This window comes from Crotalus tigris, unplaced genomic scaffold (assembly GCF_016545835.1).
Source record: "Crotalus tigris isolate CLP2741 ecotype Arizona unplaced genomic scaffold, ASM1654583v1 scf7180000020245.1906669, whole genome shotgun sequence".
Classification (NCBI taxonomy): domain Eukaryota; kingdom Metazoa; phylum Chordata; class Lepidosauria; order Squamata; family Viperidae; genus Crotalus; species Crotalus tigris.
In genome coordinates this window covers 1,510,555-1,538,114 of record NW_024097926.1, presented here as the reverse complement: position 1 = coordinate 1,538,114, position 27,560 = coordinate 1,510,555, and the positions used below count along the sequence as shown (strand labels likewise).

At 47.8% G+C, this 27,560-nt stretch overlaps 1 protein-coding gene across 1 annotated transcript; it reads right to left on the bottom strand.

Moving 5' to 3' along the window:
- Window positions 1-1,761: 1,761 nt before the first annotated feature.
- On the bottom strand, window positions 1,762-15,704 carry OVOL1 (ovo like transcriptional repressor 1). The gene is made up of 4 exons (XM_039366283.1): window positions 14,782-15,704; window positions 6,344-6,534; window positions 5,410-5,596; window positions 1,762-3,528 (listed from the first exon to the last, which is right to left on the bottom strand). Exons 1-4 carry the CDS (start codon window positions 14,876-14,878, stop codon window positions 3,221-3,223), a joined length of 783 nt encoding a protein of 260 aa, XP_039222217.1. The 5' UTR covers window positions 14,879-15,704; the 3' UTR covers window positions 1,762-3,220.
- Window positions 15,705-27,560: the final 11,856 nt, after the last annotated feature.

Below are 27,560 nucleotides of genomic sequence, written 5' to 3'. Positions count from 1 at the left end.
TCCATGGCTTTGCAGCCTCTCAAACTAACCACAGTTCTTGATCTGGGGGTGGGTGGGAATCAAACGGCATTTTCATTCTCTCGTGCAATGAAACGGGAAGGTGGGAATTAGGAGGCCTGCCAATTTTTTTTTTAAAAAAAGGATTGTGCAAGGCAAGATGGTACGTTCACACCTGCTGGCTGTGTAGCTTCTCCCAAAGACGAGAGAGAGAGAGAATTCGCTTGCATCGAACTGGACGGGAACAGATTGAGAAACTCCGTAAGGCAGTTTTTTTGACATATGCCACTCATTGTTCCAACCTTAATTCATCCACCTTATGCTGAAGAGGGAGACAGACCTGGCTGGCAACTAGCTTTTTCCCAGCCAAGCCCCAATAATGGGAAATCTAAATAAATAAGTAATAGAAATAACAGAGTTGGAAGGGAGCTTGGAGGTCATCTAGTCTGACCCCCTGCTCAAGCAGGAGACCCTGTACCATTCCAGACAAATGGTTGCCCAGTGTCTTATTTAAAAACTTCCAGTGATGAAGCATTCACAACTTCTGGTGGCAAGTAGTTCCACCGATTAATTGTTCTCACTGTCAGGAAGTTTCTCCTTAATTCCAGGTTGCTTCTCTCCTGGATTAGTTTCCATCCGTTGCTTCTCGTCCTGCCTTGTTGTGCTTTGGAGAATAGCTTGACCCCCCCCCCTCTTCTCTGTGATAACCCCTCAACTATTTGAACACTGCTATCATGTCAGCCCTAGTCCTTATTACCTTTTCATTAAACTAGACATACCCAATTCTTGAAACCGTTCTTCATCTGTAAACAAATGTAAATAAATCATGGATATACAGGTAGTCCTTGATTTACAACTGTAATAAGAGCCTGGAATAACTGTTGTAGGTGGTGGCAGTCATTAAATGACAGTCATTAAATGAATCACCGCGGGAACGATTTTGTCATTAATTTTTGTGAGGCTTGTGAAACAAATCCATTCTACCCAATGGACATTTTTTTTTTTTTTGCCAGAAACTGTTAAGTAAAGCCAGAAAGAGGCAAAAAATGTTGAAAATCGTAGTCACATGACCGCGGGACACTGCAAACAGCCATAAATATGAGTCAGTTGCCAAGCACTCACAATACAGTTACGCGAGTGGGCTGTCATCAGAACTCTGGAACGGGTCATAAGTACATTTTGGCAGGTCCGTCATAACTTTGAGCCACCGGATGTTAAGCAAGGACTACTTCAACTTGCATTCATCTGTTCAGCGACCTTTCGAAGTTACAACAGCACTGGAAAAAAAATGACTCGGGACTGGTCTTTGCACTTACGACCATTGCAGCATCCCCGTGGTCACGTGATCAAAATTTGGGCACATGGCAGCTGACTCGGGTTTGCGACGGTTGCAGCATCCCAGGGTCACGGGATCACCGTATGCAACCATCCGACACGCAAAGTTGATAGGGGAAGCCTGATTCGCTTAATGACCCCCTGATCCACTTAACAACCGCAGGGGTTTGCTTAAAAACAGTGGCGAAAAAGGCTCATGAAATCGGGCACGAGTCCCTTCGCAACCGCCTGGCTTAGTGACGGATACTCCGCTCCCAAATCTCATCGTAAGTCGAGGACTACCTGTAACCTGCTAAGGGAAGTTAGAACTGGTTTCCGACATGCCCCAGCTTCCTGGTTCCCAGTTAGCTGTTTCTCCTGAACTTCCTAAAGTCATGTTAGGTCCCATCCGAGACACCACTTTGGAATTCAAACGACGTGCCACTTTTATCAGAGAGAATCCAGTTCCTTTATTTTAATTAACAGGGAGGAGGAGAATAATAATAATTACGAATAATATAATAACATTAAAAGTTCACGGGCCTAGTTTGTTCCCCCAAAGTCGAGACAAAACACGGCCGATATGTAAACAAGATCCACACCCTGGCGTTTGGCGTAATGCCTCTTTCCTATAAGATGCCAAAAAATAGCTTCGGTGTCTCGCCACGCCGTGGCAGCAAGCACGTCTTCACACATTCATAATAATATTAAATAAAAATACCCCTTATGATAGTCTTTGGAAACCATTGCACTTGCTAATAATTCATCGTTCTGCCCTGTTCCAAAAAGGCTAGGCCTTCTGGCCAGAAATAATTCAGTCCTATCAGCAATCCAATACTGTATATCTTTAAAAAAAATATATTCATAAAACTCAAAATCCGTAGCTCCCCGACACTGGATAAATAATACATTTTTTGCATTGGTTAAAACGATCATTAAAAAAAACTCACCGGATTCCAGAATGTCAGAGCTTGAATTCTGGGCAGAAAAAAGAGGGGTGCATAATGTCATCCAGACCACCCCCAGTTTTAGCGCCGGTCCTGAGATTATTCTTGTTTCAAAACTAGATTGTCGTTCTCATTCAAACCGAGAAACACGCCGAGGCACTTAAATCTCTAAGGTCAGACTAGTTTGTTTGGGCCCCAAGACACAAAAAAAAATCATAGAGGTACAGAGCGTATGCCATGAGGTCATCTAGTCCAACCCCCTGCTTAATCAGGGCGGGAATCCATTCCACCGCTTCTCGAACTCCAAGCCTCTGGAGTTTCACATACCCAGTGAAAGAGGAAGCCACCATTTCTTGGTGACGGGATCAATTGCTAAACGTTGTTTGTTATTTTTGCCTTGACTTTCAAGGCATCTTCACACCGTTACACAATCTCCTCGGGCTTGGGTGCGAGAAAATAGGCGACGGATTCAGAGAAGGGTATCTAATGATTCTAAATCCAGGATTCAAAGACGCTTTGGTACTACCCTGAGCGAGGATTTAAAGGCAGCCTGGAAACAGCCCCAGGTTTCGTCAATAACTCTTCCTGCATTGGCCAGTGGGAGGGGTCAGTCTAGGTGACCTCTGAGAATAATCCCACCCACCCCCATCCACCCAAGGCTTGGTCTGCCACGCAGCCAAGATAGATCCTTTCTAACGTTCAAAGCTACCGTCATCCTACCCGGAAGTCCGATCCAGATTAAAAAAAATAATAATCATTTCCCAGTGCTTCATGAAAGATTCACGGAGAATTTTTCTCGGTGTCTCTTTTCCCAGGGCCGGATTCAAAATACCGGATCTGGCGGTCGGTCCAGCAGCCAAACTTGGCCCTCGGGTCCTTGGTCCGGGTCAAGGGAGAAGGGCGGTCTTCTCAAGTTCAAAGGAGCACCAGCCACCCCCCCCCCCAAAAGGGGGGCAGGATGCTTAGGAACACGGACCAGCGCCCTGCAGGATGCTCGCCGGGCCCAGGATGCCGTGAAGGGCGGTGGTGGTTACTTTGCGCGAGGCTTTGCGGAGTAGCGGGCTGTCGGGGTGCTGCTCCTGCAGGTGACGTAGGTGCGCTTCCTGGCTGTCGGCCGTCGATCCACAATCCTCGCAGACGTAAAGTTTAGCCCGGCGCTCCTTGTAGGCGTAACTCTGCTGCACCCCGTGGATTTTTTTGAGGTGGGACTCCAGAGAACAGCGCTGGGTGAAAGCCTTGTCGCACAGCTCACACTTGTAGGGACGCACACCTGGAGGCGAGAAGAGGATGAGGATGAGCAAGGGAGGAGGAGGAGGAGGTTGAGCAAGGGAGGAGGAGGAGGAGCAAGGGAAGTAGAGCAGGAGGAGGAAGAGGAGGGGGAGGGGAGGAGGAGGGAAGGGGGAGGAGGAGGAGGGAAGGAGGAAGAGAGGAGGAGGAGGAGGAGGGACCCAGAGTGAGCAGGGGCTGGACTAGAAGACCTCCAAGGTCCCTTCCAGCTCTACTCTGATTCTGAGTCCAGACAACCCTCTACACCTGTCTTAGTGCCCTGGGCTACAGGTAGTGGTCAGCTTACAACCACAGCGTGACTAGAATTTCTGTTGTTAAGCGAGGCCGTTGAACCAGATTTTATGAGTTTTCTTTTGGCCACAGTCACTAAGCGAATCGCCCCTGGTCATTAAGTGGACCGTCTGGTTGGGAAGGGAGCCCAGATTCCTCCCGGAGGAGAGAATATTAGGCATGTTCGCACCTTCAGACTTACAACAGTTCCTTTAGTTAGTGAGCGTACGAAGTGACATCGGCCCTGGAAAAGAGTGACCGGTGCCGTTTTTTCACACAACCGTTGCAACCTCCCCAGGGTTACGTGATCTACATTCAGATGCTTGGCAACTGATTCATACTTATGACGGCTGTGGCATCCCCAAGGGTAATGTGATCAAAATTCAGGTAATTGGCAACTGACTCACATTTATGATGGTTTTGGAATGTCCCGGGGTCATGCGATCCACTTTTACGACCTTCTGACCAGCAAAGTCAATGGGGAAGCCAGATTCACTTAACAACCGTGATACTAACTTAAAAACTACAATGATTCACTTTAAGAACAGCGGCAAGAAAGTTCGTAAAATAGGGTGGAATAGAAAATAGAAAAGAATAGAAAAGAATGGAATAAGAACGGAATAGAATACAATGGAATAGAATAGAACAAAAATATAGACTAGAATGGAATGGAACAGAAATAAGAGAATAAAATAAGAATAGAATAGAATAGAATAGAATAGAATAATAATAATAACAATAACAATAATAATAGAATAGAATAGAATTATGGAATGGAATAGAAATAATAGAATAGAATAATGTTATAGAAGAATAGAATAGAATAGAATAGAATAGAATAGAATAGAATAGAATAGAATAGAATAGAATAGAATAATAGAATAGAATAGCATAGCATAGCTTAGCGTAGCATAGAATAGAATGGAATAGAACAGAAATATAGAATAGAATGGAATGGAATAGAAATTAGAATAGAATAGAAATATGAATAGAATAATGGAAATATGAATAGAATAGAAATATGAATAGAGTAGAATAGAGTAGAGTAAAGTAGAGTAGAATAGAATAGAATAGAATAGAATGGAATAGAATAGAATAGAATAGAATAGAATAGAATAGAATAGAATAGAATAGAATAGAATAGACTTATTGGCCAGGTGTGATTGGACCCACAAGGAATTTGACACATAAGGAAACCCACTGAACAACTTTCTTTCTTAACAACAGAAATATTGGGCTCAGTTGTGGTCGTAACGTGAGGACCACCTGCAGAACAGAGGATTGATCCTGCGGGCGCAACCACTGTTTCTCCTTTTTTGATCTACCGGGGACACATCCTTGCTGTTAACACCTATATTTTGGGCATCGTACGCCAAGGACAGCTGGGGAGGGGGGAACAATCTCCCCCTCCCCCATGCATCCATGGATCTGGGTCCAAGAAAGACCCCGAGTTATAGACCTGCTTTTTTTTTACGGGACTATCATCCCCAGCCGGATCTGAAACGCCATTCCCGGCACCGATTCTCAGATCGATCGATCTCAGCCCCACGGGAACAAAAGCGCAGTGCAACCGGCCGTCCAGCGTGAAACTCACCTGTGTGCGTCCGAACGTGTCTCTTGAGGTCAAAGGTGTCATTAAATCCCTTGTTGCAGTAGGGGCAGAGGTGACGTTTGATCTCGCTGTGGCATTTCAGGTGGCGGTTGAGCATGCGCTGGTAGGAGAAGGCTTTCTGGCAAAACGGACAGGAAAATTGCTCCACGGGACCGTCGGCCGGGGTCACCTGTGGAGGGCAGGCGGGCGGGCAAGAGAAACAGTTTCCGTATGAGCTCTGCCTGGACTGGCCACATCCTAACCCGCCATTCAGCCCCGAGAGGTGCTCCTCCCCTCTCAGAGCGAAGTTAAGTTCCTAGTCCTCCTGGCTGCTCAGTGGCCAGATTTGGGCAGCGCCCATCTAGTTGGACCCGATGGCACTTCCAACTGGTGGGATTTTCAAAATGGGAGACCCTAACTAAGCCTTCCCAACCCCATCCTTTGGCAGCTGCAGTGCGTCCGAACTCCCATTTGGAAATAGCCCGTCCCGTTTCGAAAGTCCTTGGCCGATGACCGCTTCATTTAGTGACCAAAGTCGCGACAGAGCCGAAAAAAGCGACTTTTATGACCGCTTTCCCACACAAAGCAGGAAAAGGCCCCCTCCATTAAAAAAAACAACAACAAAAACCCAAAATCTCCTGTCCAATCTGGGACATTTCTTAGGCGATAAAAATGAAGGTGCCCCGGAAACTAGACAGGCACCGATGTTTTGCACCCGGCCACTACCATTTTGTGAGTGCGCCCGCAACAATCGCCCACCCATCCCAGGCCCCCTGCCCGTTATCTGTACCCCACACCCCTGATTTAATCAAGCTCAGCCCAGGGGTGGCTTCGACACAATCACACCTTACCCCTTCGTTATTGTTATTTGCTTCCGGGGAGCCCCACTAAAGCCCACGAGAAACTGGGGCACAAATGGCCAGTCGGGTTATTATACCTTGACCGTGGAGGGGGAGAAGTCAGACTCGGTCTCCTGCCGTCCCCCACTGGAGACGTGGACTGTGCCGTGGGGCTGAGCTGCCGTGTAGACGGAGTTGCGAAGGGTCATGTCCAGCGGCATCGGGAATGAGGGCTGCTCGGCCACCGAGGGCTCGGGGTCTTTCCAGAGAGCATATCCACCTAGGGAGACTGGAGAAAAGAAGATTTATTTTTAAAAAGGGGGTTCCTAGAGGTCCTATAGACTACAAGTACAGGGAGACTGGAGAAAAGAAGATTTTTTAAAAGGGGGGGGTTCCTAGAGGTCCTGTAGACTACAGGTACAGGGAGACTGGAGAAAAGAAGATTTATTTTTAAAAAAGGGGGTTCCTAGAGGTCCAATAGACTACAGGTACAGGGAGAGTGGAGAAAAGAATTTTTTTTTAAAAAGGGGGGATGGGGTTCCTATATGTCCTATAGACTACAGGTACAGGGAGACTGAAGAACAGAAAAGGTTTTTTTTTAAAAGAGGGGGGTTCCTAGAGGTCCTATAGACTACAAGTACAGGGAGACTGGAGAAGAGAAGATTTTTTTAAAAGGGGGGATGGGGTTCCTAGAGGTCCTATAGACTACAGGTAATCCTGAACTTACAACAGTTGATTTAGTGACCGTTCGAAGCTACAACAGCACTGAAAAAAGTGACCTAAGCCCCTTTTTCACACTTAACGGCCGTTGCCAGGGTTACGTGGTCAAAATTCGGGTGATTGGCAATGAATTCATGTTTACGACGGGTGCCGTGTCTGTGTGACCCCCTTTTGGGATCTTCTGACAAGCCAAGTCAAGGGGGGATCTAAACTCACTTAATAACCATGTTACTAACTGAACACCTGAAATGATTCACTTAAAGACTGTGGTAAGAAAGGTGGTAAACTGAGGCAAAATTCACTTAACAACGCAATTTTGGGCTCCACTGTGCTCGTAAGTCGAGGACTTCCTGTAACCCTCTTGCCGGATGCAGGAAAATAGAACCAGGATTTGTGGCTTGTGAGAGATTTCAGAACTTTTGCAGGGTGGCCATACAGCACAGTTCTGGCTGTGTTCACCCCTGATACTAAGCCAGGATTAAGCTGCAATGAAACAGTTGCTGGATTGAACGGAACACCCAGCAAAACCTTTGCTTTAATTCAAAGCCCATCTCTCTAATTTGTCATTGGTTTAAATTTCATCCAGCTTTCTGGAGTCCAAAGTGCCCTAATTAGCAAGGCTTACAGCGAGGAGTCCAAGACAATGCCTGCATTCACACAATAGGCTGAATCACAAAGAACCCAGCCGCTGCATGCTACCGGATCTCATTGTCCACAGTTTTTCCCCAAATCCTTAGCTGCTGTCTTTCTGGACAGTTGGTGGTTCTCCTCTGGACAGGAGAGGCCCTGTTCCAGATAATATCCGAGCAGAGCAAAATTCAGTGGCACCGCTTGGTAATCAGCGCCACCTTTCCTGACTCGGGGGAAAAAAAAAACAGGGATTCTAGGAACACTTATCAAAAGCCTCATTCGGGGTTTATTTCCCCCAGGCCTTTCACAACTGGTTCACCTCCAGATACCTGAGGAAACCAGCCCAGGTTGCAAATAAAAGGAGGCAGACGCCAAACACAGCCTCTGCTGAGCACAAGGGCAGTTTCGCAAGGATGGCCAGGATGCTAGTCCTCATGACGGCAACGGTTGGAACAAACACGGGGTTCACTCATCCCCTCCCCGCCCCCTGAGCAAACCCGTCCCCTCCTTCGGCGTCCCTCTATCGGGACCCAAGGCCAGCTGCAATAGCAGTAAACAGCCTGGAACCGGTTCACCGGGATGTTATTGGAAAGCAGGGCCCAACCCTGGGAGTTAATTAAGCGTTTCCGGGGCTGGCGCCACATTTTAAGAGCCCATTGCCTGCCTCCGAAAAGGTGGAGTGGGCGGCTGCGTGTCGCAATTGCCCCGAAGTGCATGCAAAGAACAGGACAAAGGCTGGCCCATTCTTTACAACTCCGTTGTATGAAGGGGAGGGGGGGGGAATCAACTCAGCCTAAGGACAGGTAGTCCTTGCTTTACAACAGTACGTTTAGTGACCGTTCAAAGGAAAAATGTTTAGGATAGGATAGGATAGAATAGGATTAGCTGGAAGGGAACTTGGAGGTCTTCCAGTCCAGCCCCCTGCTCAAGCAGGAGAACCTATACCGTCTCAGACAGGTGAATGTCGAATAAAAGAGAAGAGAAGAGAGAAGAGAGAATATAAAATAGAATAATGAAGAATGGAATGGAATGGAAGAATGAAGAATAGAATGGAATGGAATGGAATAGAGCTGGAAGGGACCTTGGAGGTCTTCTAGTCCAGCCCCCTGCTCAAGCAGGAGAACCTATACCGTCTCAGACAGGTGAATGTCGAATAAAAAAGAGAAGAGAAGAGAAGAGAATATAGAATATAAAATAGAATAATGAAGAATGGAATGGAATGGAAGAATGAAGAATAGAATGGAATGGAATGGAATAGAGCTGGAAGGGACCTTGGAGGTCTTCTAGTCCAGCCCCCTACTCAAGCAGGAAAACCTATACCATCTCAGACAGGTGAATGTCTAATTCTAACTGGTTTTCCAATCTAGACAAAAAAACAAAATAAAACAAAACCATTCCACAATCAATCCGCATTCTTTGCCCCAAATTAGTTTTCTGTTTCGCTTTCCTTTAGATGGAACAGCCCGAAGTGAACTGGCAAGGCCCAGGCCTGTCAATTTTGTCAGCAGTTTTATTTGCCTTTTTAAGTTCGCTTTTTTAATTAAAATCAAAACGAATAGGCAACGTTTTGTGCCAAAAAATAAAATAAAAATAAAATAAAATAACTGCATTCCCAGCAAAGAACTGAAGAAATACCAGCTTTCTATCAAAGGCGGCTGGGAAGATTAATAGGAGAAACTGGACAGAAGAACTGTTTTGCTCGTCCTGCAGATAATAATCACACCTGGAGTTCTCCGGCGAGTCCCCAACTTAGGACCACATTTGGCGCGCAAAATTTCCAGTGCTAACCGGTCGTTAAGTGAGTTTTGCCCCATTTTACAGCCTTCCTGTGTTGTTAAGTGAATCCAACTTCTCCATTGACTTTGCTTGTCAGCAGGTCGCAAAAGGGGATCACGTGACCCCAGCCGCTGCGACCGTCATAACTGTGAGTCAATTGCCAAATGTCTGAATTTTAATCACATGACCCTGGGGAGGTTGCAACGGTCGTAAGTGTGAAAAATGGTCCTAAGTCCTTTTTCTTTCAGCGCCGTTGTAACTTCGAACGGTCACTAAATGAAAAGTCGTATGTCAAGGACTCCCTGTATTCCATCATATTTCCTAGCTTTTCTGGGGGGAAAAGAGAGATTGATCCACAGATCTTTCACTGGAGTTAGCAAGTGGATGTTTTGCCAACCTTTTGAAATGGAAATCAATAAATACAAATAAATACATTTTGGATTTCAAATCCAAGCGTCCCTAGTCAGCCCGGCCAGGGACGAGAAAGACAGAAACCAGAATCCAAAAATTGGAAATGACAGAAGCTCTTTGTGTCCGGCACTCCAACCTTGGAGGTTTCTAAGAAGAGACTGAACAAACATTAGTCCCGAATGACTTAGGGGTTGGACTAGAAGACCTCTGAGGTCCCTTCCAGAAAGAGAGTGGATAAAATGGCATAGGGTCTCCTGCTTGAGCAGGGGGCTGGACTAGAAGACCACCAAGGTCCCTTCCGACTCTGCTATTCTGTTCTGTGCTTCACCTTGAAGAGTACTACCTATGGAAGCCAACATTATTGTAACTGCAGGTAGCTGTTGACGTTTGTTGAACGACCGTTCAAAATGACGACAGCGCTGGGGGGAAAAAAAACCGACAACTGGTCCTCGCATGGATGACCGTCGCAGCCTCCCTGTGCTCACACCAGCAACACTCGAAGTGCCTGGCACAACTGGCAGGTATTTATGATTCGTTGCATCGTCCTGGGCTCACCTTGTCGCCTTTTGCAACCTTGCAGAAAAAAATGGGCGTAAAATCCATCGTGGCTCACTTAAAAACCACATGGCTGTGCGACCATTGTGGCCGTACGCCGAGGACTAACTGAGCTAGTCCTCAATTTACAACAGTTCACTTCGTGACCGTTCACAGTTACAAGGGCGCTGAAAAAAGGGACTTAGGACCGTTTTTCACACTTAACTTGTTGCGCCATCCCCAGGGCCATGTGATCAACATCCAGAGACTTGGCAACTGACTCGTATTTCTGACGGTTGCAGCATCCCCGGGGTCAGGTGATCCCCTCTTGCGACCTTCCGGCAAGCAGTCAATGGGGAAAGCCGTATTCACTTAACAACCGTGTGACTAAGTTAACGGTTGCCGTGATTCACTGAACAACGGGGGCAAAAAAGGACGTCAAATGTGGCAAAACTCACTTAACAAGTGTTTCATTTAGCAACAGGAATTTTAGCTCAGTTGTGAGACTTACAGAAGTACCTGTATTTGCCTTGCCTGATCAACTCAGTTTTCACTTGAACTTCACACCTTTGTGTGTGGGTGGGTGGGTGTGGGTGTGTTTTTGTCCCTCCCTCCCTCTCTCTCTGTCTCCCTCTCTCCTCTCTCTCCCTTTCTCTCTCCCTCCCTCTCTCCCTTCTCTCTGTCTCTCTCCCTCCCTCTCCCCCTCTCTCCCGCCATCTCTCCCTCTCTCCTGTCTTTCTCTCCTCTCTCCTGTCTTCTCTCTCCTTCCCTCTCTCTCCCATCCCTCCCCCTTCTCTCTCTCCTCTCTCTTCCCTCTTTTCTCTCCCCCTCTTCTCTCCCTCTCTATTCCTCTCCCTCCCTCTCTCTTCTCCCTCTCTCTGCCCAACCTACCTACCTCTCTCCCTCCCTTTTCTCCCTCTCTTTCTCTGCCCAGCCTACCTCCGTTCCTCTCTCCCCCTCTCTTCTCTCTCTCCCTCTCTCTCTCCCTCCCTCTGCCCAGCCTACCTCGCAGGGCTGTTTGTAGGATGCCAGAAGCCAAGAAAGGGAAAGAGTACAAGACTTAAGGGCAAGATTTAAATCTAAAATTGTTATCGTTGTCATTGCCCTTCTCAAAAGAGGTGCCTCGGTGTGCCAGCTAACTGGTACGTTAGGGTGCATCGTTTTGCATTTTGGATCATTCTGGGAATGCACCTCTCGACTCACAAACCTGGCATCTATGGCAGAAACCTGCAGCCAGCTGCCAGCGTGATTAATTAGATGATAATTACAGAGTCCTAAGCTGAAGTCAGTGCTAATGTACAACAGGCTCTACCCCAAACGTTATCAACCTCTCCTAAAAACCACATCTAGATCCTTCCGATGGTCTTCTTCCGTAACCCCACTGCCGGCGGGAAATTCTGTATTTAGGGATGGTTAAAAAAATAAATAAATAAACGCCATTGGCAAAAAGTAAAGAAGCCAGAAAGCCATTAGGTTCTCCTCGGTCAGAAGCAAACAACAAGGATCCGTCAAAGTTGCCAGATTCCAGATTATTATTATTTTTTTGGTAATGTTTACTTTTTTATTTGTATCCCGCTTTTTATTATGTTTATTATGTATAACTCAAGGCGGGAAAGGTATCCAAACCAACGGTCCTCCTCTTATTTTCCCCACGACAGCCTTGCAAGGTAGGGTGAGCTGAGACAGTGAGATTGGCCCAAAGTCACCCAGCTGGCTTTAATGCCTAAGAGAAGACTAGAACTCACCGTCTCCTAGTGATTGGCCCAAAGTCACCTAGCCGGCTTTCATAACTAAGATTGGACTAGAACTCACCATCTCCTGGTGATTGGCCCAAAGTCACCCCGCGTTTCATGGCTAAAATGGGAGTTGAACTCATCAACTCCTATTGAAAATGTCTAGGCACCCCGTCCTTGGATCACTTCCAAAGGTTTAAGACTTCAGCTCCCAGAATTCTCCAGCTCGCCAAGCCATTTGCTAAAAATTCCGGGGGCTGCCAAGCATTCTGGGCACGGAAGGGACCCCGGATTGCACCTGGCTAGCTGGCAGTTCCAAAGATAGGAGGAGACGTGATGGGTAAACAAGCTATGCCTCAGCCTGGTCAGCAAATCCAGCCAGCCACAATTCATACGCTAAACCAGTTAAACCTGGCCTGAGCCACACACCCATCATGAGGCTGCAGTCACACCGAAGAAAGGAAGGAACCGTTTCCCACAATCAGCTATCCTCTGAGCTAACCCAGAGGACTGGCTTTCAACCAGCCAGTCCATCACAACCCCCCCCCACACCCCCACCCCTTTTAAACGGGACTCTTAACTCTGCATGTAGCTTAATCTGGGTTAAATGCTTTTATTTGTTATCCTTCTAGACCAGGGCTAGGCAACCTTGGCTCTTTTATGACTGGTGGACTTCAACTCCCAGAATTCCTGAGCCAGCATGGCTCAGCTTGGAAACCTCTCCCTTTCCCCTCAGTGTGGCTGGCTTAGGAATTCTGGGAGTTGAAGTCCATCAGTCATAAAAGAGCCAAGGTTGCCTACCCCTGTTCTAGACCTTTCTCAGCGAATTTTCCAGTGGCTATCACTGGAGGTTTTTTAAAGAAAGAGACTAGACAGCCATTTGTCCAGAATAATAATGGTTGAGTAGGGAGCTGGACTAGAAGGCCTCTAAGGTCCCTTCCAATCTTCTATGAGAGCTCTTGGGTGTTCTCTGTGTTTGCTTGTTTTCTTGCAGACCTTTCGTGGCCCAACTAGGAAATGTTATCAGCACTAGAAGGGACTGCATATAAACAAAGCATGCCCCATTCTCTTGTAGCACTGATGACGTTCCCTAGTTGAGTCGTGAAACGTCCGTAAGAAAACAACGCAGCTCAGAGGGGGATCAAGGACCCCACAATCCTCCTTCTCCTTTCCACGACTCCCTTCCTTTCTTGATGTTACCCATTTGGTGTGATGAAACATCTGCAAGAAAACACGCAAGTTCAGAGAGCACCAAGGATCCCTCATGTCAACCCCGGCCTACAAAAGTTCGTGGGTGCTCCATCACTGGAGGTTTTTAAGAAGCGTCCGGACATCCACTTGTCTGAAATGGTACATAAGTTCTCCTGTCTGACCAGAGGGTTGGACTAGAAGACCTCCAAGGTCCCTTCCAGCACGATTCTATTCTAATTCATTCAATATTCTTTTTTTATTGCTACTTGTTATTCTAGCTGTCGGCCTTATTATTAAGAATGAAAACGTTACACAGACCAAACAGTTTCTCCCCCCGCCCCTTTAAACCATCTCCAGCATCCAGAAAGAGCAAAGTTCGCCTTGTTTGACCCTGATCCTCACTTTCAACTTCCCATCCTAACTTATGCCAGGAAATGAAAGAAAAAAAAGAGAAAAAGAAAAAGAAAAAAGAGAGAAGAAGAAGAAAGAAAAAGAAAGAGACGGAGGGAGGGAGAAAAGGAAGGAAGGAAAGAGAAAAAGAGAAAGAAAGAAAGAGAAAGAAAGAAAGAAAAAGAAAAAGAGACGGAGGGAGAGAGAAAGAAAAGGAAGGAAGAAGAAAGAAAGAAAGAAAGAAAGAAAGAAAGAAAGAAAGAAAGAAAGAAAGAAAGAAAGAAAGAAAGAGAAAAGGGAGGAAGGAAAGAAGGAGGAAGAAAAAGAAGGAAGGAAAGAGAAAGAAAGGAAAAGAAAGCGGGCCCTCCCCTTTTTCCAGAGCCCCCTCTCTCCCTCTCCTCTCTCTCTCTCTCTCTCTCCCTCTCTCCTTCCTTTCTTTTTATTTCTTTTTTTTTTTTCTCTTCCCATTTGCGCCTCCGGCCTCCCCAACTCAACGCACCACTAAATTGCCGGCGCGTTCAAACATTCCACAAGGCGGGGTAGGCTGCGCTTAACTGCGCTTCCCAGGCCGGGGGGGGGGGGACGGGAGGAGGGGAGAGACAATGGGATCGCTGGGCAGGTGTGATTAGCAGTTTTTCAACCTCGCCCCCACCCCTTTCCCACTTCCCCCCGCCCCCCACCCCAAAACACCCAGGAGCCCAGAATTCCTCTCTCGAGCGATGCCTCTGATAACGGACTTTTCCTAGCCATCGCCCCCCCCCCTCCCGTCTTGAAAATAAGGTGGAGCGTGTAGGAGCCTCGGGCTATGGAGGGAAACGACCCAGGCCCGAGAAAGGAGCCCCTACTCACCCCCCCTCGGCCTCTTCCCCATTTTCTCCCCCCCCTTCCCCGCCCCCGTAGGGCCCAATCCACTGTGGGACATCCGCTTTACTCGTTTAATGGTTTTCAGACGCGTTTTCCCAACACGGATCGAACCCAATTCTTTTTATTTCAAGGCGCAAAAACCCAGGATGAAGACCCCGCTCCGTCCCCAAGCGCGAGGTCGTTGTGTTATTGTTAACGACAACAACAACAACAATGGTTCCAAATCCAGACCCGTTGCCACTTTTCCTGCCTTTCTTTCTCCAGCCCCCGCCCGCCTGGAGGCTCACCTGGCACGTAAATCTCTCCTCGTTCTTCGTCGGGAAGCTCGCTCCAGTTTCTCCGGCCCGAAACGCACGTTTTTTTCACCAGGAAAGCTCTGGGCATTTTGGGTGCTCGAGGTCAGCTAGTCTGGCCGACGTTGAACTTCCCAAATTTGCTCCCTCGCCAGGGCGGGGGAAGGAGGAGGAAGAGGAGGAGGAGAAGAAGAGAAAACGAAACAGGAAAGAAAGAGAGGGGAAAGAAGAAGAAAGAAAGAAAGAAAGAAAGAAAGAAAGAAAGAAAGAAAGAAAGAAAGAAAGAAAGAAAGAAAGAAAGAAAGAAAGAAAGAAAGAAAGAAAGAAAGAAAGAAAGAAAGAAAAAGGGCCGATAATCAATCCAAACCACACGCCAGTTCCGAATCGTCCATAAGGGATCCGGCCGTTCTGTGCTCCTTGCGCCCGATGGAACGTTGAGCCGCGCTGGAACGAACCTTGGCGCCCCGAACGTTCGATCCTTGGAACGTTCGTTCTGGGCGAACGTTCCAAAACTTTCTCCCGGTCAGTTTTCCCTGGCGCGCGGAGCTCAAACTTGGACCAAGGTTCAAAGGAAGGGGAAGGCGGGTCGGGGGGGGAAGAAGGAAGAAAAGAAGGAAGAAAAGAAGGAAGGAAGGGAACGGGAGGAGCGGCCACCAGGTGAGCAACAGGCGAGGCGCCGATTTTTTTCCCCCCCTTCCTCCTCCTCTCTCGCTTCGCTTTCCTCGCGTTACACTCCCGGCGCGCGCTGGCTGCGCTTTGAAGCGGTGCTCTTGCACCGGCTCCCTCCAAAATTAAAGGGAACAGTCCTATATTATCATCATCATCATCATCATCATCATCATCATTTTAAAAGAGCCAGGAAGACAGTCAACCTCGTCCCTCCGGCCCAGCTCCTTAATTTGATCTGCTGTCGGGAGGCGTGGTGCGGATGGCGCATGCGTTTGGAAATAACGGTGTCTTTACTTCGCCTTTACCTGCTTGCTAAACCGGTTTGGGAAGGTCGGCGGTGGGAGGGGGGGAGGAGAAGGAGGAGGAGGAGGAGGAGGAGGAGATGGCAGTTTTGACACCCACGACTTCTGAATCGGCTCCTGTTTTCCCCTCCGGAAAACGGGCACACCCCAGCTCTGGGGAAACCTAGGAAAATATGGATATTAGGAGACCTCTAGATACAGATAATTCTCGACTTACAACCGTTTTGTTTAGTGAGTGTCCAAAGTTACAACGGCATTGGGAAAGAAAGCGACTTATGACCGTTTTTCACACACAATGACTGTTGCAACATCCCCACGGTCACGTGATCAAAATTCAGCCCCCTGGCAACTGACTCATATTTATGACGGTCGCAGCGTTCTGGGGTCACCTGATCCCCTTTTTACGACCTTCGGACCAGCAAAGTCAACGGGGTAGCTGGATTCACTTAACAACGGGGTGACTCACTGAACCACTGCAATAACCTTTGTAGCACCCCCATGATCGCGTGATCAAAACTCAAGAGGCTCGGCAGCGGACTCGTGCTTACGACCGTCGCTGTGTCTCCAAGGTCAGGCGATCCCCTTGGGCCATCTTCCGACCAGCCAAATCAACGGGGAAGCCAGCTTCGCTCTCAACGGCCATGATAACTAAGTTAAGTGTAGGGATTCGTTTAACGGCGGTGTGCAAGAAAAGTCGTAAAGCGGAGCAAAGCTTCCTGAACAAATGTTTCACTTTAACGACTTAAATTTGGGGCTCAGCTGCGACTGTAAAATCGAGGACTGCCTATATTTGTTTATTTTGCTTCCCGTCCCTCCCCCCCCCCCGTCTTTCCAGGTCTAATTAATTAATTAATTGATCTTAGTTCCGGGGTCTAACTAACAAGAGAGAAATGGTGGGATCTGGATCAGGCCTTCCATATCATCCTTAAGGAAGAACATATAAGGAACTAAATCCATTTAAAAAGGCGCATTCTTTGAAACTACGGAAGAAAAAAGAAAGGGGTGGGCAGCTTTGATTTTTGTGCCCTCCCCTCACTGCCCGGAATGGGAGACTTAGTAAACAGGGCAAACAAAGCTTTAGCAAACAAGGGGGAAGGGGCCAGCAGATAGACAATTGGTGCCGATCCCACCCTGGTGGTGGTGGGGGGGCGGCTGGCCCTGCCCCAACAGCCTTCATAAAGTTGCCTTGAAGAGAGAAAATTGGATATAGGGAATAAATCACCCCCACCCCCACACCGTTTATCTATGGACCCTCCCCCTGGATTTAAGGGGGGGGTAGATTACTCTGATTGGATTGCTCACCTCCAGGGCTGAATATACAATTGAGAAAAACAAAAGTAAAGGCATTAAAAATGTGAGAGAATGAAGGGGGAAAAAACTCCTCCATCTGGTTTTTCAGTAGGAGCCTTTTGGTTCCCTAACCTGCAAACTCTGATGGCCATTGTCAAGCTGATGTGTGAGTGAGTGTGTTGTGTTCGTTCTTCCGCCTTGGCGTTTACAATCTTCTTTTGCAAACTTTTGGGATCTAAAATCCAAAAGGATCAGAGACGTTGACGTAAAGTCAAAGAGTGAAGCCTTCAGAATCAGCGAGATAAAACTTTCAATTTTTCTCTTTGTTTCCTAGAGGTTTTGGGCTGTGCCAGTGCCAAATTGTGGTTTGTTGAATCGAGTTGACTTGGACAAGCCATCGCTGGCCAGGTATGGGTTTGCACAACTAGATTTGCTGGCTGGGTCGTGGGAACCGCTCCGATGATTGGTAAACCATGGTTAATCTTGTGTCTGCTAACCGGGGTTTAGTGTCTGCTATGGACCCGGTCAGAACACAAACCAAATGGAAGAAGCAAATGTTTTAAGAGCACTAAATCCAGAAATAGTTTAAGACCATTAAATCCAGAATTGAAGGCCTTGTCATTTCCTTGGATTGGGTCATGGGTTGGGTTCACATAACCAATAAACCCAAATTCATCAAACAAGCCTCCGTTCAGTTACCTTCGGGTTGGAGGCCACCATCCCAGCAATTCTTTGCTACTATTTTTTGCAAATAACGCAAAAAATGTTCCCCCGCTGCTCCCTCAGCCTGGCCATGCGTGCATGCGCGTGTCTCGCTGGCGTATTCAGAAGCCTTTCTCATCCCTTTGAATAGCTGGACTGATTTTTTTAGAAAAGTGAGTTTAGTTTTCTTCTTTTTTTCTTTTCCCTCGCTGCGTTTTTTTTTTAGGCTTCACTCCTGCTGCCGGGGGTTGAGGTGTGTGGCTGGCTGCTTGGAGGTGAGCCTTTGGGTCAAGTCAGCCCCAGGTGTGCGTGCGCATGTGTGTGTGTATCTGTGTGTGTTTAGTGGGGCCTCCCAGGAGAAGGAGCAAACTCTGCAAAGTGCCCGAGGGAAAGGGGTGGAGGGACCACGGAAGGAGAAAGGTGTGTCAGGACGTCTTCTCCTTGTGGCCCCCGGTTCCGGAGGCGGCTGGCGGAGAGTATCCCAGGTGTAAGTCAGCTGGGCGGGTTTAAAAAAAAAAAATTGAGGTAGCCTTTCCAGTCTGATGCGTGGATTTGGGAGCCCTGGTGCCTTTGAAATGCTGTTTCTTGCACACTCAACTCACACACCTAGGCGTGGCCCTCAGATTCCTCTCTTTCCTAAGGATACACAGATCTTTGTCATTTTTTTCAGAAGTACACACAACCGCTTTAAATTCCCCACCCTCCCTCCCACCAGTTTTCGTTCACTTACTCACAGCCTGGGTTAACGTATTTTTTTTCTGGCAGTTTGGGAAACAGGGGAATAGAATAGAATAGCATAGAATAGAATAGAATAGAATAGAATAGAATAGAATAGAATAGAATAGAATAGAACTTTAATAATAGTAATAGAAGAGAATCTTTGTAGCTCAGGGTTCAACTATGGGGTCCTTGGTGCTTTCTGAGTTTGGTGGTTTTCTTGCAGATGTTTTATGACCTAGCTAGGCAACATCATCAGTGCTAGAAGGGACATTTGCAACAATCCCCCCCTCCCTTCTACCACTGAAGATGTTACCTAGTTGGGTCATGAAACGTCTACAAGAAAATCACCCAGCTCAGAGAGCACCAAGAATCCCACCGTCCTTTCCCTCATTCTCTTCTCCTTCTCTTGAAATTCCTCTCCCTTCTAGCACTGATGATGTTACCTAGTTGGGTCATGAAACATCTGCAAGGAAATTACCATGCTCAGAGAGCACTAAGGACCCCACAGTTCTCCTTCTCTATTTCTATTCTATTCTATTCTATTCTATTCTTTTCTATTCTATTTATATTCTCTTATTCTATTCTATATTCTATTCTTTATATTCTCTAATTCTATTCTATTCTATTCTTCTATTCTTTTCTATTCTATTTATATTCTCTTATTCTATTCTATATTCTATTCTTTATATTCTCTAATTCTATTCTATTCTATTCTATTCGGTTAATGTGCTGTAGGCATCGTTGTACAGACTGGAGACTCAGGTGCACCCTAGACTCTGTTAGCTGGCATTTTGAAGAGTTAATTTGCAGCTGGCCTGCCTGAACACCCCATGCACCACAATGCAAAAAAGAGGTTGTGACTCTAGAATGTGTGCAGAGCAGAACAACAAAGATAATCAGGACTCTGGAGGCTAACTCATGATGAGGGAAAGAGATATGTCTAGTCTAACGAAGAGAAGGGTTAGGAGTGACACGATAGCTGTCTTTCAATATTTGAAGGGCTGCCACAGAGAAGGGGAGGGATCAACCTATTTCCCAAAGCACCAAGACGAAAAGCAATGGATGGAAACTAATCAAGGAGAGAAGCCATCTGGAATTAAGGAGACATTTCCTGACAGCACAATTAATCAGTGGAAGGAAGTTGTGGGTGCTCCAACACTGGATGTTTTTAAGAAGAGACTGGAAAACCATTTGTCTGAAATGGTACATAGGCTTTCCTGCCTGAGCAGGGGGTTGGACTAGATAACCTCCAAGGTCCCTTCCAGCCCAATGGTTCTAAGTTCTGTTCACCATCCTGACCTTCCAAATAGCCCACTAGGCCAGTGCCAAGACAATGTGGAAACAGGCCAGGTGTGTCACTAAGGTTTGATTTTGAAGTTGGCTGATTCGAAAAGCGAGCATGTACAACACGCTAGGATGAAATGGGAAAATCCAGCCATTACTGTATCCCGATGCATGGATTTGGTTATCATATATTTCATGAACCCCTGATAATCTATTCTCTTTGGCAGTGGGGGCAATGTTGATTTGGGGTCTCCTTGGACATGACCAGCTGCCCAGATATCCTGATCTGAGCAAAATCAAATAAGAATGGAATGGAATAAATAGAATAGAATTGAGTAGAGTAGAGTAGAGTAGAATAGAATAGAATAGAACAGAGAATGGGTGAGAATAGAATAGAAGAGAAGAGAAGAGAAGAGAAGAGAAGAGAAGAGAAGAGAAATAATGGAATGGAATGGAATGGAAGAGAAGAGAAGAGAAGAGAAATAATGGAAGGGAAGGGAAGAGAAGAGAAGAGAAGAGAAGAGAAGAGAAGAGAAGAGAAGAGAAATAATGGACTGGAATGGAATATAAAAGAATTATTGTCATTGTGTAACTCATAATGAAATTAAGTAAAATGTTGTTTTTTCAGCTTTGGCAACTTTAAGATCGGTGGACTTCAACTCCCAGAATTCCCTAGCTAGCATGCTTGAAGAAGCCTGAATTTCTAGAATCGCCTAGAAGTCCACACCTCTTAAAGTTGCCAAATTCGAACAAGACTAGATGATCTCCGAAGTCCCTTTGAACCCTGACATTCAATACTTGCTCAGTATTAACCTAGATTAGCTGTCAGGGAGCAACCTAGCACTGTTGCGTAGAAACCAACTCAGCCGATGAATTTACAATTTCACAACTGAAGCGATGATGTAACTTCCCAAAAGGGGGTCACCATGTTAACGCTCTTGCACCCCACCTCCCATCCTCCTGGCCAGTGAGGGTAAGCTGGCTGAGATGGAGGGCAGCTGTAATCCGACGTTACGGTGACAGGCCACGGTTTAAAAGAAAGGGCGCCAAATCTGATGCATCCTTATCGCTGTTGATCAACGCTTCGCTCCTTTACGGCTTAACCCTTCGCTCGAAGCTCATCGCTCCGGTTTGTAAGCGGCAACTTGACCGCCGTGGTGCCAGCCTTGCCGTTTGGGGCGTTCTCCGAGAAACCTGGATGAAGCAAACGGTGACTTGGTTATGTGCGTGATGCAACTCGGCCCGTGGCTTGCTTTGCCTTGCGAGAGCATTGCGGGCGTCTTTTGAAACAGCGGCCAGTCCTTAGAAATTGCCAAAGGGAGATGTCCAATTTCTCACTGCACGTGGGCACCAACTCTGTTGGGCAATCGTAGAGGGAAGAAGAAGCTCTCAGCTTACACACCTGTGGCCTCACCTGACCTGCCGTCCATTTGAACGGGGGGGGGGGGGAGAGGAGGGGGAAATAGCAGATCAAGGTCCTGTAGCATCTTACCTGTTCAGGCTTTGGTCCACACACACACACACACACACACACACACACACACACACAATCAAAGACAGCAGGATTTCAGACTTTGCTGGCGTGTTTTAAATACAGCGGGTCCTTGATTTACAACTGTCCATTTAGTGACCGTCCGGATGGCACGGAAAAAAGTGACCCGTGACGGTTTTTCACACTTTCACAACCGTCGCAGCGTCTCTCGTGGTCACGCGATCAAAATTCGGACGCTTGGCAACTGGTCTCTATTTACGGCGGCGGCAGAGTCCCGGGAGGGGGGGGGCACGTGATCCCCTTTTGCGACCGTCGTACAAGCAAGTCAGTGGGGGAGCAAGTCGCTTAACCACACTGTGTGGCTAACTTAACAAATGATTCGCTTGAACGACTGCGGCAAAAAAGTTACAATGGCACTGAAAAAACGAGTCCTCACACTTATGACCACCGCAGCATCTCTGCAGTCATGTGCTCAAAATCTGGGTGCTTGGCAACCAGGGTGTAATTGCAACGTTTGCGGCATCCCAGGATCATGTGATCGTCATTGGTGCCCTTCCCAGCTGGTTGGCGACAGGCAAAATCGATGGGGGAAGCTGGGTTTGTTTTAATGACCATTTGATTCATTTAACAACTGCAGTGATTCGCTTAACAAGCGTGGCGAAAAGGTCATAAAATCGGGCACCACTCAATTAAAAATGAATCGAACAGAACAGAATAGAATAGAATTGGAAGGGACCTTGGAGATCTTCTAGTCCAGCCCCCTGCTCAGGTTTTGCAACGGTACGTTTAATGACTGTTCAAAGTTACAACGGCCCTGAAAAATGTTTAGAATAGAATAGAGTTGGAAGGGACCTTGGAGGTCTTCTAGTCCAGCCCCCCAGTCAAGCAACCTATACCATGTCAAACAAGTGACTGCCCAGTCTCTTCTTAAAAACCTCCAGTGATGGAGTGCCCACAATTTCTGGTGGCAAGCTGTTCCACTGGTAAATTGTCCTGTCGGGAAGTTTCTCCTTAGTTCCAGGTTGCTTCTCTCCTTGAATTAGTTTCCATCTGTTGCTTCTTGTCCTGCCTTCTGGTGCCTTGGAGAATAATGTGACCCCCCTCTTCTTTATGGCAGCCCCTCAAATACTAGAACACGGCTATCATGTCGCCCCTATTTCTTCTTTTCTTTAGACTGGCCAAACCCTAATTGGCTTGCTTAGCAACGGAAAGTCCAAACCCAATTGTTGTCATAAATTGGGGAGTACAAGGCTTCCTCTAAACATAGACAGGATTCTCCAACAAGCTTAGCAGCTGAGCCCAAGTACAGATAGCCCTCGGTTTACGACCATAACTGAGCCCCAGATTTCTGTTGCAAAGCGAGACAGTTGTTAAGTGAGATTTTGCCCCATTTTACGACCTTTTGACGTCTGAATTCTGATCACGTGACTATGGGGATGCTGCAGCGGCCGTAGGAAATATGGTGAAAAGTCTTTTTTTTCCCAACGCCGGCGTAACTTCGAACCGTCGCTAAACGAGCCGTTGTAAATCAAGGACTCTCTGTAAACACAACAGAAACCTTCCCTGGATCCGATCCTATCCCAGAGGCATAAAACGTGGATTGCTCAAGCCAGTCACAAGTGTCAACAGGGATTGTAAGCCTTGACTCACCCCTTTGTTAATCTTTGGAACTCACGGGCACAAGATGTGGCCATTCACTGTCAGCCTCCAAAGGGAACAAAAGATTCATCACTCTAAGGCCGGTTTTGCACCTATCAGTTGTCGGTGGTTTGGTGTCAACGCCACTCTTATCTTCGCACAGGGTACAAACCACATCATCCTTTAAAAGCCAAGGAGATTTTAGGTTAGTTGAGCCCCAAATTTATCTCATTAAGTGAGAAATTTCTTAAGGGAGTTTTGCCCCATTTTACGACTTTTCCCCGTCACATTGCTTAAGGGAATCGCTGCAGTTGTTAAATTAGTCACACGGTTGTTAAGTGAATACGGCTTCCCCGTTGACGTTGCTTGTCGGAAGTTCCCAAAAGCGGATCACGTGACCCCGGGACACCGCAACCGTCATAAATATGAATCAGTTGCCGGGCGTCTGGATTGTGCTCTTGTGGCTGTGGGGATGCTGCAACGGTCGTTAAGTGTGAAAAATGGTCGTAAGTCCCTTTTTTCAGCGCCGTTGTAACATCGATCGGTCACTAAATGAATGGTAGGTCAAGTCTATTGTGAAAACTCAGCCGCCTTTAATAATCCCATCTAAGTGGAGACTCCTTGTTTAGGAGCAGTTTATACCTACGAATATCGATTTGAAGTGCAGATAACCCTCGATTTACGATCACAATTGGGGCCGGAATTGATCTTGCTACACAAGACAGTTGTGAACAGAGCCGTGCCCGGATTTTACCACCTTTCTCACCTGTAATTTAATGAGCTTGGCTGCAAAGCTCCAGACAGCCACCAGAGGGCGGCGCAGAGAGGCAGAACTGCTCCCCCTCTGGCTCCCTCTGGTGGTTCTCGGGATGTTGGCAGCCCGGATCAGTTCAGGACAGGCAAAGAACTTTTTTAAATGGGAGGGGGCAAGGATGCAGGGGGGGGCTGCTCTGCTTCCAGTCTGCTTGTCGCTCCCCTCGTGCCCTGACTTCCTGCCCCCAGCAGCCCAACCCGGCACAGGGCCTGTCAGCCAGAAATGTGGTGTGGTGGTGGACGCAGCTCCTCCCCGAAGAGCTTAGCTGTGACTCCAGAGTAACAGGTTCTTCCAAATACCAGGTGGAGGAGGAGAAAGGGAGAAAACTAACAGGAATAACACAAAGGCTGGCATGTGAGGTTGTGGGCACAGCTGGGAAGTTAACAGGATTCCGCGTTCACAATTCCTCGTCTTGGCTTGGGGGAGTTTTCCCTTCAGGGCGGAAACGGGCGTAGAAACTGTGAAAGGGCGGAAGGCATTTTATTGTTTTTTTTATATTTTCTTTCACCTTTTCCTCCCTTCCTCTCCTCTGGCAGTTCCTTCCTTCCTTCCTTCCTTCCTTCCTTCCTTCCTTCCTTCCTTCCTTCCCTTCCTGCCTGCCTTCCTTCATTCCCTTTCCTTTCCTTTTCATATCCTTCCTTCCTTCATCTTTCCTCCCTTCCTTCCTTTTGGTATCCTTCCTTCCTTTCTTCCTTCCTTTCCTCTTTCCCTCCCTCCCTCTCTCTTTCTCCCTCCCTCCCTCCCTCCCTTTCTTCCTTCCTTTCCTTTTCCTTCCTTCCTTTCTTCTTTCCCACCCTCCCTCCCTCCCTTCCTCCCTCCCTCTTTCTCCCTCCCTCCCTCCCTCCCTCCCTCCCTTCCTTCCTTCCTTCCTTCCTTCCTTTTCATATCCTACCGTCATCCTCCCTCCCTCCCTTTTGGTATCCTTCCTTCCTTCCTTCCTTCCTTCCTTCCTTCCTTCCTTCCTTCTGCCTTCCTGCCTTCCTTTTAAAATGGGTGGTCTTCATCTCCCAGAATGCCCCAGCCAGCATGTTGGGAGTCTGTGCTTGGGAATGTGCTGGCTGCTGGGGCATTCTGGGAGTTGAAGTCCACCCAGCTTAAAAGTAGCCAAGGCTGAGAAACACTAAGCCAATACATACAAAGACCCCCGTTTGCAACCCACCCACCCCAAATTTGGAGCCAGCAGGGAGGGCTGGTGGCTGCCAACCTTCCCCCCTCCTTAGGAGGTGGCGGGGCCTCCTTTGAGCCTCCCCGCGGCTTCCAGGCGCAAAGCTGGCGAGGGCCGGGATCCGCATCCGGGTGTCCCAGGTGATATTACTTTAATAACAACCCGCTGTGCGTCTTGTCTCCCCAAGTGCTTTCATCTGCGGCTGGCCTCGCCTGAGTTCGCTAGCGAAACTGCCGCCCCCTCCTTGGGGACGGGAGGTGTGCAATTAGCCTCGCTCCGCAGGAGGGAAACTGAGGCAGGCAGGCAGGCAGGTAGGGCGGCCAAAACAACAGGCCAAAGAAATGAAGGCTCAGCAACTTTGTGCCGCGTCGGGCTAAACCCCAAATCCTGCCAGGATAGGAGAAAGCTGAAGGGTTCACCGTTTCAGACTTGCCTGGCCGGGCCTGCCTTCTAGAGGCGTTGGGCCCATCATCCCCAGCTTGGGCGGCCGAATTCTCGCAGGAAGAAAGTTTGCCTTGGACAGTTAAGAAAGAGGGAAAAACTGGACCCTCTTTGGGGCTGAAAACCTGAAAAGCTTCGAAGTCGTATCTATAGGTAGTCCTCGACTTACGACAGTCTGTTTAGTGACTGTTTGACGTTACCACGGCACTGAAAACAGCGACCTATGACTGTTGTTCACACACTCAACAACCGTCGCGGTGTCCCCAGGGTCACGGGATCCAAATTCGGACACTTGGCAATCGACTCACATTTATGACGGTCACTTAAGAAATGTCTCACTTAGCCACATAAATTCGGGGCCCAGTTGCGGTCGTTACCCGAGGACTATCTGTATTCTTTTCACCTTATGGACTAGAAACTTGGGGCTGTAGATGCGTTGTTCCCCGTGGGGAAATCTGGACCAAGGATGCCCTCTGCTCTTGGTTGGGTGACGATAAGCGAGCCCCTCAATTTGTGTCAGGCGTTTGTCAGGACAATGCTGTGTGTTGTTGCGTCAGTCCCTGCTCCCAAATGGCTTGCACAAACACAATAATAGGTTTGGCCTCGATTTAAGATATGCGTGATGTTCTCTTTTTGAATACTACGCCCACTACAACCTTAGCAGATCATTGGCTAACCCTGGGGGTTTGCACGTGAGTGGCAGAAAGAGAAAGCACTCTGCACATCCTCAGAGGCACTGTTTCCCAGGAGTCCTCGGGCTGAAACAAGTGAAATACGCCCGGCAAACGAGGCCCGTGTTAGCTTCATTGGCCTTGTCTTGTCAACCCAAATCTGTGTGAGGAGGGTTGTGCAAACACAGACTGTTGCGTTTGCGGAGTAAACCACTGTTAGTAAACCCCAGGGGAGTGTGTAACACAAACCCAGAGGCTGGTTTTGCATAACCCCTGAGGTCACAACAGGATCAGTTCGTCTGTGGCCCAGTAGGATATGGAAATCTAACCAGGTTGCATTTAATCTGCCCGAGGAAAAGGAGAACTCAGGAAACCACAAATCAGGGTTAGTGCATAGGGTTGACCAGAGAGGAGATCTCCCTACATGGGGATGACAGCTCAAAGTGGCCAGGTTGAAAATCTGAATGGTTTCCTCCAATTTGTTTCAGGTAGTCCTTGGCTTACGACCAGTTCGAAGTTATGATGGACCCGTGGTGAAGACACCATGCCCAAAACTACGAGATGATGAGTTCTAATTCTGCCTTAGCCATGAAAGCCAGCTGGGTGACTTTGGGCCAATCACCAGGAGACAGTGAGTTCTAGTCCCGCCTTATGTATGAAAGTGAGCTGGGTGACTTTGGGCCAATCACCAGGAGATGGTGAGTTCTAGTCTCGCCTTAGGCATCAAAGCTAGCTGGGTGACTTTGGACCAATCACTAGAAGACTGGGAGTTCTAGTCCCGCCTTAGGCATGAAAGTCAGCTGGGTGACTGTCCTCCTCTCTCAGCCCAACCTACCTCGCAGGGTTGTGGTGTTGGGGAAACGAAGAGGAGGAGGAGGAAGGAACATTAGCTGTGTTTGCTACCTTGAGTTATAAACATAACAAAGGTGGGATACAAAATACAGGTAGTCCTCGACTTATAACCATTTGCTTAGTGACTGCTCAAAGCTACAACGGCACCGAAAAAAGTGACTTACGACCATGTGACTAATTTAACAACTGGTGCAACTCCTTTAACATCTGTGGCTGGAAAGGTCGTAGAACGGGGCAAAATTTCACCTAACAAAGGGAGTTTGGGGCTCCACTGTGGCCGTAAGTCAGGGACTGCCTGAAAATAAATTAAAAATAAACCTGGCCCCCCGTCCTGGAGACGGGACCCCAAAAATAAAACGGTAGGGCCATTCCTCTCTTCCCGCCTCCCCCCCCCCTTCTCCATTTTGCTTTCGGGACACCTTTGTTTTGATGGACAGAGGCGTTAAGCCAAGCTGGAAGTCCTTGCCTTCGCCTGGAGCCGAATCTTGGAGGCAGGATGGGTGGGGACCGGCTTGGAAAACTGGTCTTGGGACCAGTTGCAAGGCGGGTCCCACACCGGCAGGCGATGGAGAAGCCAAAACGGAGGTGGGTCAAACGGGGTGCAGCTCAGATCAGACACCAGCGACTTCGCCAACACAGCTGCTTTGGGTCCCCAAAAGGGCTTTAAACACAGCCAGGCTTTCTTTTTTGTTTTTGTTTTAACCATTCCTAGCAAACCATCGGGCTAACAGTG

Coding starts and splice junctions, on each gene's coding strand:
- OVOL1 (XM_039366283.1), bottom strand. CDS start 14,878: ATGCCCAGAGCTTTCCTGGTGAAAAAAACGTGCGTTTCGGGCCGGAGA. Junction 6,535..14,781: donor AGGAGAGATTTACGTGCCAG/GTGAGCCTCCAG, acceptor TCTTTTCTCCAG/TCTCCCTAGGTGGATATGCT. Junction 3,529..5,409: donor ACACGTTCGGACGCACACAG/GTGAGTTTCACG, acceptor TCTCGCCTCCAG/GTGTGCGTCCCTACAAGTGT.